The 19,249-nt window shown below is 56.6% G+C and overlaps 1 protein-coding gene across 6 annotated transcripts in view; it reads right to left on the bottom strand.

Annotated features, from left to right (window-relative positions):
- Nucleotides 1-2,837: 2,837 nt before the first annotated feature.
- RPTOR (regulatory associated protein of MTOR complex 1) overlaps nt 2,838-19,249 on the bottom strand; it is a 414,631-nt gene continuing 398,219 nt past the window's right edge. For 5 of the 6 annotated variants that reach the window (XM_004432844.2, XM_087441746.1, XM_087441747.1 and 2 more), the window contains 6 exons: nt 11,262-11,368; nt 9,376-9,503; nt 7,320-7,406; nt 6,274-6,390; nt 5,685-5,814; nt 2,838-4,882 (listed from right to left, as the gene is read on the bottom strand). In XM_004432844.2, the coding sequence (XP_004432901.1) occupies nt 4,814-4,882; nt 5,685-5,814; nt 6,274-6,390; nt 7,320-7,406; nt 9,376-9,503; nt 11,262-11,368 (638 nt within the window). In that variant the 3' untranslated portion in view covers nt 2,838-4,813. The remainder of the gene's footprint in view (nt 4,883-5,684; nt 5,815-6,273; nt 6,391-7,319; nt 7,407-9,375; nt 9,504-11,261; nt 11,369-19,249) is intronic. The other variant, XM_087441745.1, reaches the window with a different exon arrangement.

Below are 19,249 nucleotides of genomic sequence, written 5' to 3'. Positions count from 1 at the left end.
TGGCCCCTTCGCCGCGGCAACGTGGGGTAGTGAGTGGCGGGTGTGGGGCTGGGCCTGGGAGAGCAAGTGGGCCAGGCTCGGCCCTGGGGGCCAGCTCCTGCCACGCGTCCATCTTTCATTTTTATGAGCACTTGATTTGTGCTCCAGTCCCGGTGACAGAGAAGCTGATGCTAATAGGAAAAATATTAGTCTATCCACTAAAGCATGCTGGGCACAGCCGCGTAAATGCTGGGCATCCTTCTTGTTTAAAACAAATCATAATTTAATTCAGGGGTTCCAGCTGCTTAGACCCTGGGTTTCCATGGCAACGGCTCCCTTCCACCTTGGAGCAGGCTGGAAGCGGGAGCAGGCACTGGGCTGGGGAATCTGCCCACTGACCCACAGCCCGGCCTCACGTGCAGCCACTCCTGGGGACTCTGGGGGCCTCCCGGAGACGCGGGGGGCAGCTGGCCACTCCACAGAGGGCTCTGGAGGGCAGGGGCCATGCCCCAATGCCCCTCCTCGTCTTCTCCCTACACTGAGAGCAGGGACAGACATTTTCCTTCCCATCCCAGTATCCACCCACCTCTTCTTGGCTGAAGACCCCCCTGGGCATTTGGGGGCTCTGCTTGGTGGGGGTGGGAGTCTTTGCCCTGTGTCTTATTGACAGAGGGCATGGTGAGCAGAACAAAGCCCCCCAAAGATGTCCATGTCCTGATCCTGGCAGCTGTGATGAGCCAGGTCATGTGGCAAAGGGGACTGAAGTTTCAGATCAGCTGACTTTGATGTGGGGAGACTATCCTGGATTCTCCAGGGGGCGCAGTGTCATCATGGGTCCTCGGAAGTGGAAGAGGGTGCAGAGTCAGCGTCAGAGTGACGTGATGTGAGGGAGACTCGATGCGCCACTGCTGCCTTTGAGGGCGGAGGGAGGGGCCACGAGCCAAGGATATGGGGGATTCTAGAAGCCAGATCCCCAGAAGGAACTTTCCCAACGCCTTGGTTTTGGCCCAGTGAGGTGCATGGACCCTCCAGAACTGGAGACAGGACGTGTTGTCTGGCCCACACGTGGGTGGTCACGTGCGGCAGCTGCCACAGGAAGCCACACGGGCTGCATTAATCCGGGGCCCAGGGCCAGGAGCCACAACCTTCCCACGTCCTGGCCCCTTTCTTGCCCACGTGCTCCGCACCCCCAAGCCCCTCGCCACGGCCCACTGGCCTCTCTCTGGCCCCACATGCCTGGCCGTGGGCTGCTGCCCCTCATCCCTCGGTCAGGATGGCTGCTGTCCACCCTGGGGGCACCGCCCAGAGCCTCCCAAGTCCTTTCCTGCCCTAGCTGGCGCCCGGGCCCCTGCGCAGCCATGGGGGTGCTTGCATCTCTTCTGGACAAGGAACCAGAGCCACATAAAGCGCCCCTAGAACCCCTCACCTCAGCAGCACCGACCAGAGCTCAGCGCGTGGCGATTTCTCCAGGAGGCCGACAGCCCTTCATGGGGAGGGCTGCAGTGGCGGTGACGGGTGACCTCGCACCCCAGGGTCATGTGGCCCCCTCCTCCATGGTGGCCGCAGCAGGGCTGGCTCAGCCAGCCTCAGGGGGATGTGCGTGCATGGACACCTCCCTTCACCACATGCCAGTGCATGCAAGTTCCTTTTGGGGTGCTTGCACCACCAGTCCCTGGGGCACTGCCTGCCTGTCCTGAGGGCGTGCCACTCCCTTCCCGCCCAGCCCCCACCACGCTTGGCCAAGTGAAGGTCTTTGCGTGGAACCTCGGGGTCAGGATGCCTGAGCTGGGACCCCAGTTCCTGCCACCACCCAATGCGTGTGGCTTTGGGCGAGTTACTTTACACCTGGGCCCCCATTTCCTGTCCTGGAGGGGGTGACAGGAGACTGTCCCTAAGCCATCTCCAGCCAGCCACACCCCTGCGGTGTGAGACAGACTGAAAAGAGCTGGCCCTTCAGCTACCCCCAGCCTGAAGGCCTGTTGACTGTCTTCAGGAACATCCCCTCCCCCACCCCCAAGCTCAGGAAGGCCTCGAGGGATCTCGGGGCCCGCAGGGCTGTGTGGAATCCCTGGAGAAACAGGAGCCTTTTCAGAAATGGCAAGAGGGACCTTGCAGGCATGAGGGGTAAAGGGTCCTGATGGGGGACGATCCTGGATCGCCAAGTAAGCCCATGTAATCTCGGGGTCAACAGTGCAGGACTTTTCCAGACTGGGGTCAGAGAGACGTGAGCACTGGCTTTCAAGATGGAGTTGGGGTCCCTGAGCCGCGGGAAGGGGACGGCCTCCAGAAGCTGGAGAGGGCGGGAAACGGACCTTCCATCTCGAGCTTCCAGAACGGAAAGAATGCAGCCAGCCCTGGACACCTCGACTGTGGCCCAGCGAGGTGACAGATGTGTCACTCACAAGAAACAGGAAGTGGCAGCGGGGGTCCTTTTGGAGTCTGCCTGGGCTCACAGACATGGAGTCAGACGGCTCTTGCACCGTGCAGGTTTGATCCCAAATTTAGGGCCTTTTCTTGGACAAACTGTCCAAGACACAGGGCTAGGGGCAGTGCCCGAGGACGGAGGTGCCTTTCCTCTGTCAAGTGAGGCTGACCAGGAATGAGAGCCGCTGGCTGCAGGACACGCTGGCCACCCGGGCCTGGAGCCGCCAGCAGAGCCTGGAGAGCCCCCGAGCCGCAGGGCTGTGACAGCGCCCAGCGGGCCTGGCTGCTCCAAGGGGGACCTGGGCAACATCCCCTGGGGCCTCACGCATGCTGCCCGGCTGAAGGGAAGGTGGGTGGCCTCAGCGCAGAGCCACCACTACCCACGTGGGAAGACAGGTGTTTTTTTAAAAGACAAAGCCGCCTGCCGCCATCTCTGCACTTGTTTATTTTTTATTAACAGTTTGTTGTCATCACTCTTACTTTCACATTACAATTCCACGTTTTGTCAAAGTCTTTTTCAATTCTAATTTTGGTAAAATAAATAGAGATAAATGAACCTTTAAGTCATGCTCTCGTGAGCCTCGGTTATTCCATGATTGAATTTTCGCATCAGACCTGTGAGGACACAGCCCCTAGGTGGCACACGGGAGCGGGCGGCACTGGGTGAGGCGGGAGGGCGTTGCTCCTCCTCTGGAGCCTTGCACTTGATGATGCGAGGTGATGGTTTTGTCTCAAAACAAACAGAACCACATGTCAGCTTAGAATCTGGAGTGGAATCACTCCGTGAGTCAGCTAGCAGTGGGTCATATGCTCTCTCAGTGTCTGTGGGTGGAGCTCAGCTTCCAGAAGGTTCCGGCGTCACTGCCTGGAGTGCCGTGTAGAGCTGACAGGTGGCTGTGTGGGAGGGTCGGAACTTTCTGTGGCCTTCCTGACCCCACACTGCTTGTTCACCCGGAACATGGTAAAAGCAATCACAGAGCCAGGGGTGGGAATTTCATCCCACAACCTTCTCCTAGTGGGAGCATACTTGTCCTACAGGCAGCAGAAGGGCTGCTTCCTTCATCTTGCCCCTTCCAGCCCTGTCCTGCCCCACCCAGCCCCAGCACAGATTCCGGCCCAGCCCACCCAGGCTGTGCTGTTCCTCTCGCTGCTCGGAAGATGCAGCATGAGGGGACCTCAACTTCCGGCACAGCTCTTACATTCCCACCATTAGTGGCCTCTTATTGGCAGAATTAGTTAAGCCAGCTCACTCTTCTATCTCTGAATAATCCTGATTCCCAAGGAAAATGGAAAAAATGCTTTTCAAAATATCATCATTGTGGTTGTGTTCTGTTTTCCAAGCACTTTGTCTGCAATTGCTCAGCACATTCGCTGTGGTCCTTCCTGGGGCTAAACTGTCCCCATGGCGCGCCTGCCGTGCACGTGCACACGCACAGACAGGCACAGATGCCCTGACCTGTGCTAAAGCAATCACAGAGGAACTCTTCTGCATTATTCGCTGCGAGGTGCAACTTTAGTTGCACCCGTGTTTGGGTACAAGGGGCTGGAGGTGGGCCACTGTTTACCCACAGATACTCTCAGGCTCCCATGGCCCCTCCACATGTGCATGTGTGTGATGCACATGTACTGCATGTGCAAGCACACACAGGGATGCTATGGGACGGCACATGCGTGTGCGCCTGCGTGCAGGCACAGGTGGGGAGATCACGGGGCCTGGGAGCTGTCACTGCACCTGCCCGGGGAAGAGCAGCACTTCGGAGAGAAACAAGCCCTGGGCCTGAGGCAGCGGCTGAATCGCTCAGGTCCTGCCTCGCTGTCCAAAGCCCAGGCCCCACCTGCTAACGGATCTTGGGTGAGAGGGGCCCAAACTCGAATCCGGAGTCACGCCTGTGCTGGGGAAGGTGGGCAGTGTGGGGAGGGTGAGCCTGTTTGGCCGTGCCGGCCCCGAGCAGGCGAGGACTGGTGGGTGGCGGAAGGGAGGATGTGCCTGGGAGGGGGCTGCACCTTCTTGTTGTCTCTCGGCACCCCACGCCGCCTGTCCACCAGGGTGGCCGCGCCTGGGGAAGCTGGCTTCTGTCCGGCAGCTTTTGTGGAGCTAATGCTTAGATCACTAGGAAGATAAAATGAGTGTGTTTCCCCCTTTAAAAATCTCAGAAGAAAAACAGCATGGGAAGGGTGCTGGGACGAACTGCGACTGTGTCCTCGGCCTGGATGCTGTGTCTCAGCAAAGAAGCGGCTGTCACACCACAGGACTCTACCAGGGCCCCCTTCCCTGGGCTCCTGAGCGTGACAGTGAAGACAGACAGACGGCCCTCCTTGAGCCCTCAGCAGCCAGGTCAGGACCCGTGTTCACGGGCAGCATGGCGGGTCCACTATGTACATCGTGGCCTGGCGGGGAGCAGGGCGCCCGCTATCTGACACGCTTCTCCACCGAGTACACGGAGATGTAGTAGTCGTTGCTCCCCACGGCCAGGTGAGGCTGCGAGAGGAGAGAGCAGATGGAGTGAGCGGGGGCGAGCAGCCAGCTGCCCGGGGGAGGGGGAGAGTGAGGAGGGCGAGGGGGCCCCGGCCGCACAGGATTTTCTTATCCCTCGACCCCACCCGAGAGGCAGGCACGGGAGAGAAATGACGGGACCATTAGCTGCTGGCTTGCAGCAGAGATGCATTCTCCCCACTCCATCACAGGGAATTTGCACACTACCCACAGTTCCCTGCATTTTTCTTTTCAGGATTGCCCCACAGGGACAGTTCTGGGAATCTAATGTGTGTTTCGGAAGAGAGCCGCACGCCAGGCTCCTGTGGAGCCCCACGCTGCACGGAGGCAGATTGGCAGGATCCTCATTTAAAATACAACAGCCCACAGCCACAAGGACCGACTATAACTAAGAACAGGCACTGTATCACACAGATCTGGGCCGCTCCTCCCCCAGGGAGCACGGGGCAGGGGGAGGGGTGTTCCCCCGCAGACTTTCCTGGGAAGGTTTCTCCAGGGGTGGCATTAGTGCAGGGGCTGAAGGTGATGGAAAGGGCGCGGCTATCACACGTCTGTCTGCGCAGCCCGCTCTCCCGAGTGACAGGGAATTTGTGTTGCTTCTGGAGTGGAGTGCATGCAGTGTGGGGCCCATGATCCCTGGAGGCCCTGGGGCCCTGAGAAGATCGCGTTTCATGATGTTCCTGGACACGGGGTGGGCCTGGCTGCAGCACCACCGCTCCCTGCTGCCAGCCCCCCACGGCCCCCACGTCTCCCCACGTTTCCCCAGCCCTGGCGTGCGGGCACAGACCCAGTGTGGGTGGAAGGCCAAGCAGCTGATGGCTCCGACCCGCTGGCCCATGAAGCCGTCGTAGTACTTGATGTTGTTGATCAATTCCCCATTCCCGTTGTAGATGGCGGTGAACTGGTTCATGGAGCCACTGCAGACAACAAGGTCTGGACGTTAGCCTCTTTCTCCTTTTGGGGTGGGAGAAGGATGGGCCCAGAGGCAAATGACTGCAGGACAGGGCTGGCTCAGCGCTGGTGGCGAGGCCTCTCCATCTGCCCGGGTCAGGAAGGTGGGTGTGTCCACAGGGAGAGGTGGTCCGTCTCCAGTCACCTCACATGAGGACTCAGGCCGTGGGACTCCATCCCAGAGACGGGGCTGACCCCTGGCCCCATCAGCCAGTCTCAAGGGCTAGGAGGCCAGGCCAGTGACGAGCAGCAAGGGGGCCCCACAATTATGTTGCTCTACCCCACTCTCCTTCACAGGCATAGGAGGAACAGCGTCTGCTGTTTACCCGGAGGCCCGGGGCTGACTTTGGGGCCCTCTGACCTGGTAGGGGCAGGAAGGGCCTCTCATTTCCTCTTTGAGGGCAGAGAAGAGGGTGGGTACCCACCATGCGATCAGGTTTGCCTGGGGGTGGATGTCAAGGGCCGTGAGCCCCTTCACGATCTGAAGGACATTCACAGACTCCGGCATCCGCGGATCGAAGAAGCGCACATCTCCATTGACGCTGCCAAGAGAGGGTCACAGTGATGCCTGACCAGGTCACACCAGCCCCCTAGGACTGGCTGCATGGAGTCAGGGGCCTGGTTGCACACACGCTAGCACCTGGACCCTCAGAGTGCCCAGTGAGGCCCGCTAGGCGGCTCATGAGGCCGTCCCACCGACCCCGGCAGTCAGGACTCCTCCCCAGAGCCAGACAAGGCCCTGCCACAAAGGCATGAAGCCTGGGGTGAGAGAAGCAGTGAGAAGCAAAATGCGGGAGGAGGACGTGAATTATCTGTTTCATTTCCAGTCCCAGAGATTAGATTTCGTGCAGCTGGGGGTGCAGGGAGGAGACGGGAGGGGAGGCCCGGGAGGCCGGCATGCCACTCCGGAGGCCACCTCTTTCCCGCCCTTGGCTTCTGGCGGGCCTCGTTCCAAGAGATAGCTCTGGGAGCTCTGTTTTTATATTACAAAGAAGGAAAAAAGCATCTCTTTGAAGAACTGGTGCTTGTGACAATAAATTACGTTTTGCTGTCCCTCTAACGGGCCAATAAATATTCGCTGCTCTCAGCACAGGATTTACCTGGCAGCAGGAATGGATTTATGGGCAGACGACCCCACTGACAGAGACCCCCACAGCAGCAGGCCCGGCAGACGCCACCGGCCGTGCCCCCTCCACACTGGCTGTGCCCCTGCGGGGCACCTCGCCCACCCCTCTCCCCTCATACCCTGAAGCCACCATGCAGAGCGGGCAAAGCTCTCCACAGGAGGACCGGTGTGTCCCCTGCTCTCGCACTGGCCCTGACCTTTCTGGTCAGTCCCGGAGCAGAAGTTAATTACTGCCCCGAAATGCCATCATTTCCCAGCTGTTTAAATACCAAGGACGTATTTTAAATGGAGGAGAAAATAATGCTTTTACAGCAAAATGTCTCATAAATATCCTGTGCTCATTACCTCACGCTCATGATGTGGCCCTCGGGGTGCTTCTGGAGGTAGGCCTTCACCACCCAGGCCGTGTGCTCCCGGTACGTCATGACGCGGCTGCAGGGGAGGAAGGTGGACTCAGAGGCCTGGGGCAGGGTGGGCGGGGGAAGGTGGTGGTGGTCTGGGATGTGGGGAGGGGCTGCCAGGCTCGGGGAACAACTGTGCGGTTTCACAGACGGGCTCCGAGCCATGCGGGCTGGCAGACAGGGTGTAAGAAGCCGTGGTGTGAATTCACTTGGAGCAGAGGGGGACGGAGCATCTATTAAAGCTGTCTCGGGTTGGCCTGTGCCTGCGGGTCAGCCGCCTTCACCCGTGCGGTCACCATGAGTGACTGCACTGCCTGATGTCGGGACGCAGCGGGGAGCCCAGCAACATGCCCCCTCCTCTGGGCCATCCTGGGATGCTGTCAGGGCCGCCCTGGGAGCACAACAGTGCCACACTGGAGCCCCCCAGAGACAGGCCACTGTGACCCTTGCAGGGCCCTGGTCACCTGCCAGCCCCTCCACCAGGACCTCACACGGAGCATCTCCCACCCTGTGGACTTGATGGTCAGGAATGAGAGCCCCAACTCTAAAGCTGTTGAAATAGAGGGACACAGGGACCTTCCTGGAGCCCTGATGCGGGGTCCTTGACCAGGAGCACAGAACTTCCGGGTGTGCCTGCCAGGCTGGCCCAGGCGGGGTCCACAGTGTGACGTCTGAGGAAGGTGTCGGAGGACACAACACACGCAACAAGCCACGAGTCGCAGCCCAGCGATGTGCGAGCGCCCCTATGTCACTGCCCTCAGGTGTCAGGAGGGCGAGCGGGCTCTGGGAGACCCCAGGCCCATCATCAGGGCGGCTCATGACGCTCGGCTCTTCTTGGGTTAATTTCAGAGTTTACTGCCTGCCCAGGGTAGCTTTTTGAAACAACAGTTTGATCGAGGTATAATTCACATACCATAAAACTCACCCTTTAACAGCATACAATTCAGTGGATTTCTGTATGTTCAACAGAGTCTGTGTCTATCACCACTACCTAGTTTTAGACTATTTTCATCACCCCAAAAAGAAACCCCGCTCCCCTACCCTGACGACAATGGCTGCTTTGGGTGGGTGGGTCTGTTTTCAGCGGGGGACCCTGCCACAGAGATCCTGCAGGGAACACACACATGAGCCAGGGGCGGTGTGCTGCAGAGGGGCAGGTGCCTGGGGCCCATCCCCACTTCAAGGCTCAGGTGCAAACTCTTCCCACACTTGGGAGCCGGGGCCCCCACTGCCCGCCTGACTGTCGCACTTGTCCCAGCACTCGCTGCCTCTGCAGCCAGACCCCGCCTGACTGCTGACTGCTCACACAGGCGTGTGTTCTCTTCCCACGTGTGTTGACTGAGCTGCCTTGGCCTGCCTCCCAGGCGCAGCTCAGTTCTGTTCACCTGTCCCCCACCCCAGGCGGGCTCCCCTCAGCTCTCAGTGGCTGACACACATGCCCACTTGCTGCTCCCATGCCCTCCGCAGGCCAGGCCTGATTTTCCTGACAAGGTGGGTGTTTAATAAACACATTGTCCCAGGAGCCCAGGACTGCTTGTCCTGGGTTCTAAAGGCGCGCCATCATGTATCAGCTATGGGGCCTTGGGCGAGGGACTAAGGTCTGGACCTCAGCTCCTCACCTGCTCACACAGGTGACAGCACCTGCCCCCACCTGGCCCTCGGCCTAGGGCAGCCATGACAACACGTGTTGCTCAGCTGCACGGCAGCCTTCCCAGTGTTCAGGTGGGAAACTGAGCTCAGAGAGGGCGGTGCCTTTCCAGGACACCCACCCTGCTGGCTTCCCACATTACAGTCCGTGGGTGTGTTTCAAATGGCCTGTCCACAGCTAAGGGGACGCCACACTCCTCCACGTGCCAGGGGAATGTGGCTTCTGTGGGGAGTGCCCAGCTCGTTTTGGGGGCTCACTCCGTCTGGCCCAGCAACCTTGTGGCAACGCGACCACTGATGTCTGGAAGGTGCCTGTGCCCGGCAGAGGGGAGGGGAAGGTGCGGCCAAATTACCATTCGCTGAGCGCCATCCTTCTGTCGTAGACGCGGATGGAGCCGTCCCCAAGGCCGGCCACGATGAGGGAGCGGTGGGAGTCACAAGACAGGCTTGTCACGCAGCTGTCAGCACCTGTGGGGATGTCCTAGGGCCGAACACAGAGATCCTGGTGAGGCCCCGCAGTGTGGAGCCCACCCCACAGCTGCCAGGATCCCTTTTATCTCCACCGTGGGTGTGTCCATCACCCCTGGTGTGCGACTGCTGCCTTTTCCTCCACCAGGGAAGCCATCAAAGGCCTGAGGAGCCCGAGGGACCAGCAGGGCCCAGGGAACTGCATCAGGTCCACATCCGCCTGAACAACAGCCTGGCTGCACCTGAGCCCCCAGCCCAGAGGGCAGGGCCTGAGAGCCGGGTCCCCAGGGCCGCAGCCGGCAAACACCTCTGGTAACAACCGGCTTTCGGGGCCAATTAAACTTTCCAACGTCTCCTTCTTTCCTAAAAAGAAAGACGAAGCACATTTCGGCAGGAGGAATCCTTGTTAGCTTCCTCTGAAAACTCTTAATTAGTTCAGGAAGGAGCTAGGAGGAGTTCTGCCTCCCATAAACCATCCCCTCGCCGCTCTCCCTGGCAGCTGTAAATGCTGGAGAAGGGCAGGAGGAGTGATGAACGTGTGCCAGGAAAGAGCAGGAGACAAAAAATGGGCCCCCAGAGGGGAGGAAGTGCTTCTCCAATCACAGGAGGTTCTATGGCTGTCGCCAAGCGAGGAGGAAACCAGCACGTGTGAAATGAAATCAGTTGGATCTGTTTACAAGGCGAAGGTGGCCTATGAACCAGCCTTTTCCTCTGCCCTAGGCAACCAGACTCCTGATGAGGGGCCTCTGCCCGCACCTCTGGGCAACACTGCCTGTCAGAGGCCTTGCAGGTGGCAGGGGCACGGGGACGAGACCCCAGTCGGTTAGCTGCTGGCAGTCACCAATGCCCAGGTAAGTGACTCGAGCATCACGGTGTTCCTGCTGTGCCAGCGAGGGCTGTACTGGCTGGCCAGCCAGCCAGCCATATTTCTCAGAAAATGTGATGAAAGCTGACTGTGCATCACAGGACGTGAGGACAGGGCAGAGTGGAAGTCACCTCCACCAGGGCTGCAGCCTCCCGGTCACAGAGTTAACGTGGAGGAAGTGCAGCTCTAACCATCGTGCCTGCAGATCTCACATCCGCTCCCTCGTTCCCCTCCTTCCTCGGTTAGATCTGGCAGCACGTGCTGTGCCTCCCTCTGGACCTTCGGTTCTTGTCTAACCAGAGGCCTGGAAGCTCTCCCTGGGACTCTGGGATGAGGGACTCCTGGGCCCAAAGCCACAGCCAGCACCGCCTCCTAGAGTATCTGTGGTCTTGCCTCGCTGCTCCCAACAGAGTTGGCACTAGCTCGGCTCCAGCCTGCTGTCCCCTTGGCCCTCTGTCACTTTTCCAGGATGTCTTAGGAAAACCAATTTACTCCTTTTTCTTTTTATTAAAACTGAAAATAAAAGATGCTTTACGAAGCACACAGTTAAATAATTAAGCATTCTAATTTCACCCTACTGCTTTCTGATATTCACCAATTTGCACAGATAAAATAATATTTGAAAAAAATCAGGATTAGCACAAGCTTAATCACACTGCAGTGCAGGTCAAAGCGTCAGGATCGCTGTGCACCCAGAGGGAAGCAGTTTCTCAAGGCTTTGGAGACAGGCCGCACTTCCCCCCAGCACCTTCCAGAGATAACTAATACTCAGTCACAAACTGCACTCGCTCAGTGACCCGCCTGCTCTGTGGAGGGGAAGGAGCTGGGGAGGACTGGAGCACGGGCAGGGTTTGCACTGGCCTGCCCCCTCCGGCCCCCCATGCCTGCACGGGATGGCGTGGTTACCTGCACCTTCATCTCCCGGTCCGTGTCCCAGATCCGGACGATCCGCACATCCCCTGAGCTCATGAGGAGGCCGGTCTCCTGCTCCCAGTCCACCACCATCCCGGCTCCTGGAGGGACACAGACGGATACCAGCGTCACACAGAAGCCTGTTCCGGGCAGCCACTCAGCCAGCCAGCGCCAAGGAGCACCACACCACCCAAACCCATTGGGTGGGTCCCAAACCCCAGGCAAGCTTGGGCTGGGGCTCCCAGTGCACCCCAAGTCCTGATCGGGGCAACAATTGGGAGCCTTCCCTAGATCCCCGTTGTACCCAGGCATCTGCTAGAGGGACAGCATGATCCTAAGACCGAGGGCACAACTAGCAGGCCGGGCCACTTTAGAAAGGCGCCAGAAGCGTGGAGATGCAGTCCTCCTCTGGGCCACGTCAAAGCTCAAGGACGGCAGTTCCCAGGCGATGGGCAGGAGCTCTGCAGCTGCCACCTGGCGGGGGCGCGGGGCTGACCACAGATGCTGGCTGTGAACCAAACAACGGCTGCCCTTTCTCGCTGGGACTGGGTGGGGAAGCCAGAACCTCAGCATTCCTAAAGGTAGCACTGAAGTCTCACAGGGGGCACTCTATTTAAAATAAGACTTAATTTTAAAATGTTTAATTATAAATATTTAAACACACAGAGAAGAACACAGTTGACAGCCTTATACCCACGACCCAGATCTAACAGTTGCTGACCTTTTGTCAGTTTTGCTCTTTTTTGAAAAAAGCAGTAAAATTTCAGACACAGTGACAGCCTCACTTGCCCCGTGTCCCCACAGGCCGAGGGCATCGTCCCAGGAGGCCTGCGTGCACCCCGACGGGTGCCTGCATCCACAAACTGGCATACACGGCTTCCACATTTCAAACACATCACCAGTTTCAAATGGGATATCTTTTCTAGCAACTTAGGTTTTTCCTTTCATGTTATGTTTTGAGGATTTATCTAACCCCATAGATACAGGTCTGGCTAATTCATTTAAACATGAGTAACATTTGTTGTGGCAAGAAGCCCGTCATTTTAGCTCCTCCCCGACTTTGTAAACCACACCACAACTGATGACCTTCTCACCTGTCCTTGTGTACAAGTGAGAGGGAGGCCCCCAGACAGGGACGAGCCATGTCACGTCGCACATTTTCACTCTCCCCGCACGGCCATACTGCTCCCCACGGTGGGGGCTGATCTGCTGTCTTAGCAGCGATGGACACAGGTGCCACGGCCCCAACTCTGAACGTGTGCTGTTGGCTGTCTCCCCACGTAACTAGCCTATGCACATTTTAATGTACATTCCGATACTAATCCCTTAGCTCATGTACATCACAAATATCCTCTTCTGTCCTGTCGCTTACCTTCTAACTGGTTTTCCTTCTGGCCACACAGACGTTTGAAGTCCAACTTCTCACCTGACTCTGCTTTTCATGGCGGCAGCTCCTGTGTTCACCTCTGTGGTCTCTTTCTTTTGCTTTCTCAGGGGCTCTGTTCTCCCAGCCTCTGGAGTTGGGTGAGGTAACCTTCAATTGTTCTTTTTTTCCTAACGTATCCTTTTAAAGCTATGGAGTTACCTCAAGTCCCGGATCTCTTTCGAACCCCGGGCTCTCATATGCACTTGCCACTTGAGGTCTTGACTCGGACGTCTGCCTGGCCACACCCCAAACCGACCCGGTCCCATTCCACCTGGATCCACTGATAGCCTCTCTGTTAGCAGCAACTATCTCCTCTTGGTGGCTTGGGTGTGAACCTCGGAGCCATCGACCCCTTCTGATCCCTCATGCCCTACTCTAAAGTGTATCCAAGCGCCAGTAATGTCTCACCACCATGATCTCAGCCCATCGATGCTTACTCCCACGACCCTGACGGCCTCCTGAGGGTCTCCCTGCCCTGCCCTTGCCTCCGCAAGGCCTGGGCTCAACACATGACCAGGGCAGTCCCTCAGGATGCAGCCAGTTCACGTCGTTCCTTGTAACTGGCAGCAGGTCCCCACTGCACCCCAAGTCCTGACGGTGGCGGGCATGCTCAAACGAGGCCTTTACGCCAGTTGTCCTGGATGTCTGCGTTCAGTCTCCTTCTCAACCATTGATGCTGCAGCCTCACCTACTCTGTCCTTTCTTTACTCCAGAGCACCACCTTGTGCGTGCCCTGCGCTCACTGCTTTGTTTTGCTTACTGCTGCCATGTCCACCCTGCCAGGATGTAAACTCCACATGACAAACGGACTAGAGTCTTCACTTTACCTTTCAGGACACAGTCTCCCTACTGTGCTGCATCTAACCCCAGGCAGGAAGAAATGCCCCACGTGCCAGGAAGGCATTTGCTAAGGTGACAAGGCTGCAGGTAGGGCCCTTTCAGTCCTGCCCTCGGTGGGAGACGATGCTGCCATCATGATGAGGAATGGCACGTGCAATGCGGAGGGGTACGTACCTCCCCATTTCAGTCCAGAAGAGCCCACTCCCCCTGTGACCAGTCAGCCCATGAGGAGAGCCTAGAACTATGCAATCTGCTTTCTCTCCCTCTTGACGCACCTGGTGTGCCTTTATGGAAACGAATTACAGAGGACGTGCTGCCCACTTGGGACCCTGGATGTGAGGATGGCAGCAGGTCACCAACGAAGGCACCACCTGAGGTTCCTGGTGTATCCGTTTTAGCAGCTTGTTTCCACCAGCGCCGTCCTGCCTAGAGGCGCCCAGGGCTGCCCGCCAGTTATCCTCCTGAGCAGGGCAGGAGGCAAGGGCTGGTGCCGAGATGTTGGACAAATTTATGAGCACGACAGCACGGCGTGGCTGTTGGCGCAGGAGAAATCTTCCAAGTTCCCTGCCGTTTTTAAAAGAATCTATGGGGAGAACCTTAATTAACGGGGACAAGGTTTCCTTCTGGGGTGATGAGAATGTTCTGGAACTAGATAGACGTGGCATTGTGAATGTACTAGACGCCACTGAATTGAACACTTTAAAATGGTTAATTTTATGTTATGTAAATTTTACCTCAATAACAACAACAACAAAAAAAGACAAAAGAGAAAAGAGAGAAGCAGCTCCCTGCTCCAGTTTTGTCTCCTTGACCGAATGGTCCCCTGCCTGGACCCCAGAAGCAAGGCCCTAGGGCCTGGATGGAGCTGGTTCCAGGACACGTTCCTAGTGGCTACTCTGTGCTGGACATGAGGCTCCGAGTCAGGAAGGACTCAGAGATGGGCGCTGGGACAGGCAAGGCTGACCACAGGCACACGGCCAACAGGGAGGGGAGAGGCGGCCCGAGGACGTGGGGAATATTCACGACAGAGAGACAGACGCTCTGCTGGGAATGGCCTGGACCCAGCCAGGTACGGCAGGGGCTACGCAGGGAGACCTGGGCCTGCGCGTCCCGCTCGATGAAGTTCTTCCGACGGAGAACCGATTCAGGAGAAAAGCAAGCACGGTGGGGTGAGGCCAGTGAGGGCACGCTTTCTGACCGCTTCCAAAATAGGCCCATTTGCTGCGCCCCCCATTCCTAGGAGAAGGATGACATCTCTGAAGTTCCTGTTGTCAGATCCCCATTTTCACTAGATTTGGCATGTTTGGTAAAGATCTTGTTAAGCATGAGATAAAGTTAAAAATGGAGAGCACAATTTCTGTTTGGCCTGTTAACCATTAATTTAAGCAATCTTTTCCTCTGAATGTAACCTTTTGGAGTGAACCCGCCCCCCCCCCCCCCACTGACATATTAACAGGTCGAACACCCAGCAGGTGCTTGTATCTCAGGGGCGGTCCCCACTCTTCTGTCAGCACTCACCACTTGTACTCACCTAGTGTTACCCCAAGTCAATTACAGGCAGTCATTTAGGCACCAGTTCAGAGACCCCCAAGTGACCCTGCTAGGACCCCCAGGGGCCCCCGGGACGGAGGCAGAAGCACTAATAAGGTGACTACTGAGATGATGTACCGAAGCCCGTATCCCAGGAACCACTGCCCCTACTGGCCGGGTTAGGGAGGGAAACAAACCCCTGCCCATCTGCAAGCCTTCTCTCTGGGGCTCCTTGCATAACGGGGGACGGACAACCTCGTACAGCAGAGAATTAACGATCTCATATAACGGGGAATGGATGACCTTGAATAACAGGGAACGGATGACCTTATATAGTGCAGGATGGACAATCTTGTATAACGGGTAACAGACAGGGCTCAAACGGAACCTTGTTCAAGGCCCCTGAGCCCTCAGTCTAAATGCTGCTGGAAGGTCAGTGTGCAATGTGAAAGGAAGACTAAGTTGGACAGACGAATCCCGAATAGGTCATATGGCATGATATTTATGTCTGTCTATTTACGCAACAGAGAAAAACAGGCTTTGACAAAGCAACCCTCTCCAGATCCTCAGGGTAAACAAGATGGCAGACACGGCAGAGCACACGATGTGGAAGCAGACTTTTGATGGGATAAATAGAGATGGAGTCAAGAGGGTGAAGCCTGGGAGTGTCCACGTGTGAACCTGAGAACACGTGAGGGGTTTCTGCAGCAGCAACTCTTGTGGTTGACCCAGTTCAGTCTGATGTCCGCTCCCTTTATGCAGTCGCTGAGCTTGCTGGGATAGGAGGCCCACGGCCAGAGGAGAAATGCTGCCACTGACTCCACAGAGGAGGGACACAGCCTCGCTGCTGAAAGACAGCCACCTCACACCTAAGTAACACGTCGTCTCAGAGCGTGAGTGACGGGGCAGCCTGGACGATTAATCCACATGACCATCTGCAGACGGAACCACTGGGCTCCAGGGCTGAGCTGACAGCTCGTGTGTTCACCTTGAGACACACGGATTGTCTGGGATTGCGATGCTGAGGCCACTCCAGGACTGGGACCTCTGAGTGCATCTGTCATCCCATTTGCGGGCTACTTGACAAGACCCCTTGGCAGGCCTAGGATGGATTCTGCCTTCACCCTACTCGTCAGGGGTGGGGAAGGCCCCAAGCCACAGTGTGAGAGCTCCCAGTTCTGCTTGTTCCAGGTCTTAGTGAGCTTGGGCCACCACAACAGAACACCACAGACCGGGCAGCTCAAACAACAGAAATTTATTTCTCACAGCTCTGGAGGCTGAAGTCTGAGATGATGGCACCAGCATGGTCGGATTCTGGTAAGGGCTCTCTTCCAGCTTGCAGACAGCTGCCTTCTTGCTGTGTCCTCACATAGAGGGGAGAGAGTTCTGATATTTCTTCTTACGAGGGCACTAATCCCGTCACGGGGGCCCCACCCTCATGACTTCATCTCACCCTTATTACCTCCCAAAGGGCCCACCTCCTAATACCATCACAGTGGGGGTTAGGGCTTCAACATGAATTTTGGGGGGCCACAAATATTCAGTCCATAACATTCCTCTATTTGAGGACAATGATTTTCTCTGGTTTGATCAGCTAAAACAACTACACACATGTACATGTGTATGCACACACACACGTGCACACACACACCCCTAGGGCCTGCAGTGGTCCACAGACTCAGGGGTCTGCGAGCCTCCCTACTGAAAGGTTAAAAGAGGACTAAATTTCTGGGATACACTTCAGTTTTGGAGAGAGGCAAGGCCTGCACAGGTTGTGTGCCTAGGCAGGGTGGCGCTGTGTGACAGGGCCCCTCCCAGGGGAAAGCAGTCTGCAGAGGGCTGGGTTTGGGAGGCAGCTAGGATCTGGCCACAGGCAAACACTCTCTCAGAGCCCCTTGGTCAAGTGAGGTCCTAGGTTTTCTGCAACGGCTCCAACTTCAAGAAACATTCTTTGTGAAACTAAAAGCAATTTGCTTTGTATAGGCTCTATAAAAGTTTTTTAAAAATAAGCAGATTTACAAATCGGAAAGCATAATGGTCAGACCACATGCCCTGGACTCTGGTCTGTGTGCGGGAGATGGCTAGTAGGCCGTGGCCTTGGGGGGAGGAGCGCAGTGAAGTGTGACCTGGGTTGGTGCCTGGCTGCCTCTGCGCCCACCACAGAGCAGTACTCCAACCTTTCGTGGTGACAGAGCTCTGATAATCTGATGACTGAAAGTTTCTCTCCTGGAAGTGGACATGTGCATAGTCTCGCCCAGCTGCGGAGGCCCGCAAACCCCTGAGTCTGTGGACCACTGCTGGGTGGCCGCTGCAGCAGAGAGCGCACAGCCTGTATTTTCAGATGTCCTTCACAGCCCACTTCACACTCCGTGTCAGCCCCACAGGGCATTCAGGAGCTGTGTCATTAACAAGCGAGCCGCTGATGAAAGAGCGTGGCCCAAGTTACATCCGGAACATGGCACTCACATCTAGGGGGCCACATTCTGGGGTCACGGGGACAAGCCAGAGAGAGTACGGGGGGGGGAGGCACAAGGACTTGAGGGGTCTCAGACTCACGTCTATGATGGTAGTGAGGGGAAAGCTGCAGCTGCTCCAAACGGGGTGAGAGGACAGACTTGTTTCATACTGTTCTAGAAGGCCAACTGGGGCCTCTGAGCGAGGGGCGGAGGGCAGCTTCCTTCTCGCTGCATTTTCTTCATGGTGGATTCAACAAAGTGTTCAGAGCTAGTGCGAGCCCACCCTGGATCAGGACCCACCTTAATGACCTCACTTTAACTTAATCACCTCTTCAAAGACCCTCTCTCAAATACAGCCACCTTTAGTGCTGGGGGTTAGGACTCCAAAACACAGGAATTTAGGGGGGACACAACTTAGCTCATTCACTGGGCCTCAGCGTCTCCACCTGACCAGCAGCTCTGGCAGGTGTGCCCACTTGGCCATCAAGAATTCTCACCCTGGAGGGGACATGGGTCACGTGAGCTCTAAGCCTTTTTTTTTTTATTGTGAGGAAGATTAGCCCTGAGCTAACATATGTTGCCAGTCCTCCTCTTTTTCTGCTGAGGAAGATTGGCCCAGGGCTAACATCCTGCCCATCTTCCTCTACTTTATATGGGACACCGCCACAGCATGGCTTGACAAATAGTGCATCAGTGCGCGCCCGGGATCTGAACCTGTGAACCCCGGGCCACCGAAGTGGAGCATGCGCACTTAACTGCTGTGCCACCGGGCTGGCCCCTCTAAGTCTTTTTTAAACTCTTAAATTAGATTCTCTGATGCTGACCAAATCATGGTTTAGACTGAAGCTTAGTTCTGAAGCGCTCGGTGAGCCAGTGTGACCAGACAGGTGAGTGCGTGCCTCAGCTGTCTGGGTTCTCCTGAGTCCTGTGTACCCCGCAGGCACTGAGGTGGAACACACAAGTGCCCTGCTGGCTTGCCTTCCTATGATGAGGGCCCCAGCCCACGCTGTAATGACTTTCAGGACCCACAGTCTCAGGTCTGGTGAGACCCCCGACAGATGGTGAGAGCCACATTCTCTGACCCTCTGACCGCGGGAAGCACAGCACAGAGGGACGGCTCTGGACACGGAGCTCCCATCGCCAAGAAAGCCACTTCCCCTCCTCAACGCCAGTGTTCCAACCCGAAAAACAAGCACCGGCCTCTTGTCTTGGAGAGACTGTGTGAGGGCCAGAGCCCTGCAAACCCAAGGTCGAGAACTGTATTTGCTGCCTGGAGTTGCCAGGCTCCATCTCCGCACAATCTACCTAACTCATGAGAGTACAGGGAAGAAGTACTCATTTGAGCATTACGTATTTGACGTCTGCTGACCGTTTCACAGTTGTAGCTCCGAGGGCAGCTGTGTGTGGGTGTTTTGGTAACAGTCAAATTTATATATGGATTTTTCAGATGGAAACAGACGCTGCAAGAGACTTTGCATTAAATTCTGAAAAAAAGATTCTTTTTGAAAGTTTAGGTGGGAAAACAAATCTCTATCTGGAGCGACTTCCCTGTTCTACTGAAACTGAAATGCCCTTCCTGGTGAGTCTCGCCTGCAGAGCTGGGCTGTCCTATTGGCATGGGAATCTGTGAGGAGGTGACAGCGATATCCTCATTCCAACAGATTTAACTTTGGATTATTTTCCATCCTAGGCTAAGGGAAGGTGGCTTGGAGACGGAAGAGGACATTGGA

This window comes from Ceratotherium simum, chromosome 16 (assembly GCF_057802395.1).
Source record: "Ceratotherium simum simum isolate JZ-2026a chromosome 16, ASM5780239v1, whole genome shotgun sequence".
NCBI lineage: Eukaryota > Metazoa > Chordata > Mammalia > Perissodactyla > Rhinocerotidae > Ceratotherium > Ceratotherium simum.
Note: the sequence above shows the minus strand (reverse complement) of the source record. Positions and strands in the feature narration are given on the sequence as shown.